At 54.0% G+C, this 1,067-nt stretch overlaps 1 protein-coding gene across 1 annotated transcript; it reads left to right on the plus strand.

Annotated features, from left to right (window-relative positions):
• Positions 1–3: 3 nt before the first annotated feature.
• LOC113963064 (olfactory receptor 5V1-like) lies at positions 4–816 on the plus strand (the record flags this gene model as incomplete). The annotated part of the gene is made up of 1 exon (XM_027673856.1): positions 4–816. A coding segment is annotated over one exon (813 nt), but the record flags the coding sequence as incomplete, so codon positions are not given.
• Positions 817–1,067: the final 251 nt, after the last annotated feature.

Consider the following 1,067-nt stretch of genomic DNA (forward strand, 5'->3'; position numbering starts at 1 on the left):
TTCTTCCTCAGCAACTTATCCTTGCTGGATATCTTATGTCCCACTATCACCGTGCCCAAGATGCTGGGGGCCTTGTTGCTTGACAACAAGGGCATTTCCTTCAAGGGATGCCTCTTCCAGCTCTTTTGCCTCATTCATGTGGTAGGCACAGAGATCTTCCTCTTGGCTGTCATGGCCTATGACCGCTACATCGCCGTGTGCCACCCCCTCAAGTACCTGAGCATCATGAGTATGAAGCTGTGTGCTCACCTGGCCATTGGCACCTGGCTGGTAGGCTTTTGGAACTCCCTCCTGCACACCTCTTTGATTTTTACCCTGCTTTTCTGTGACTCCAACCAAGTGCACCAATATTACTGTGACATTCCTCCTGTGCTGGGCCTCTCCTGCTCGTCTACTTGGAGCAGGGAACTGGTGATTCTGGCAGTCGCTGGGGTGCTGGGGAGCGGCGCCTTTGTGCTCACTCTCATCTCTTATCTCTACATCCTCCTGGCCATCCTGGCCATGAACTCCTCGCACAGCAGGCACAAAGCCTTCTCCACCTGTGCTTCTCACCTGGCCGTGCTTTGCCTTTTCTATGGCACCACCATCTGCACCTACGGGCGCCCTTCCTCCACCTACTCCCCTCAGCGGGACAGGATCGTTTCCATGCTCTATGGAATCCTCATCCCCCTGCTCAACCCCATCATCTACAGCCTGAGGAACAAAGAGCTGAGACGTGCCCTAAGGACAGGGATCACCCAGCTGACAACTGCTTTCACAGCACAACAACACCTTGCCCAGTCTCGGCTGTCCTCTGCAGCTCCAGCAGTTGGATAGGAACTGCAGCTTGTCACTGACCTTCCAAAAATTTGATGCTGCAAGCCAGGCTCATTTTTCAGGGCTCAAAAGTCCTCCTTGGGGCTCAAAACTCCTTTTCTGGGCTCCCTGTGCAGTTAGTGGGGAGAACTGTGCACCTCCAGAGGGCCAACTGGATGGCACAGCTTTAGGTCATTGGCACAGCAGGAGAAGACCTCCGTTGGGAAGGTTTTTCTCCCCTGAGCACACAGGAAGTTTAGGTCAGAGCACAC

Source organism: Neopelma chrysocephalum, unplaced genomic scaffold (assembly GCF_003984885.1).
Source record: "Neopelma chrysocephalum unplaced genomic scaffold, ASM398488v2 Primary Assembly neopelma1_188193, whole genome shotgun sequence".
Taxonomy (NCBI): domain Eukaryota; kingdom Metazoa; phylum Chordata; class Aves; order Passeriformes; family Pipridae; genus Neopelma; species Neopelma chrysocephalum.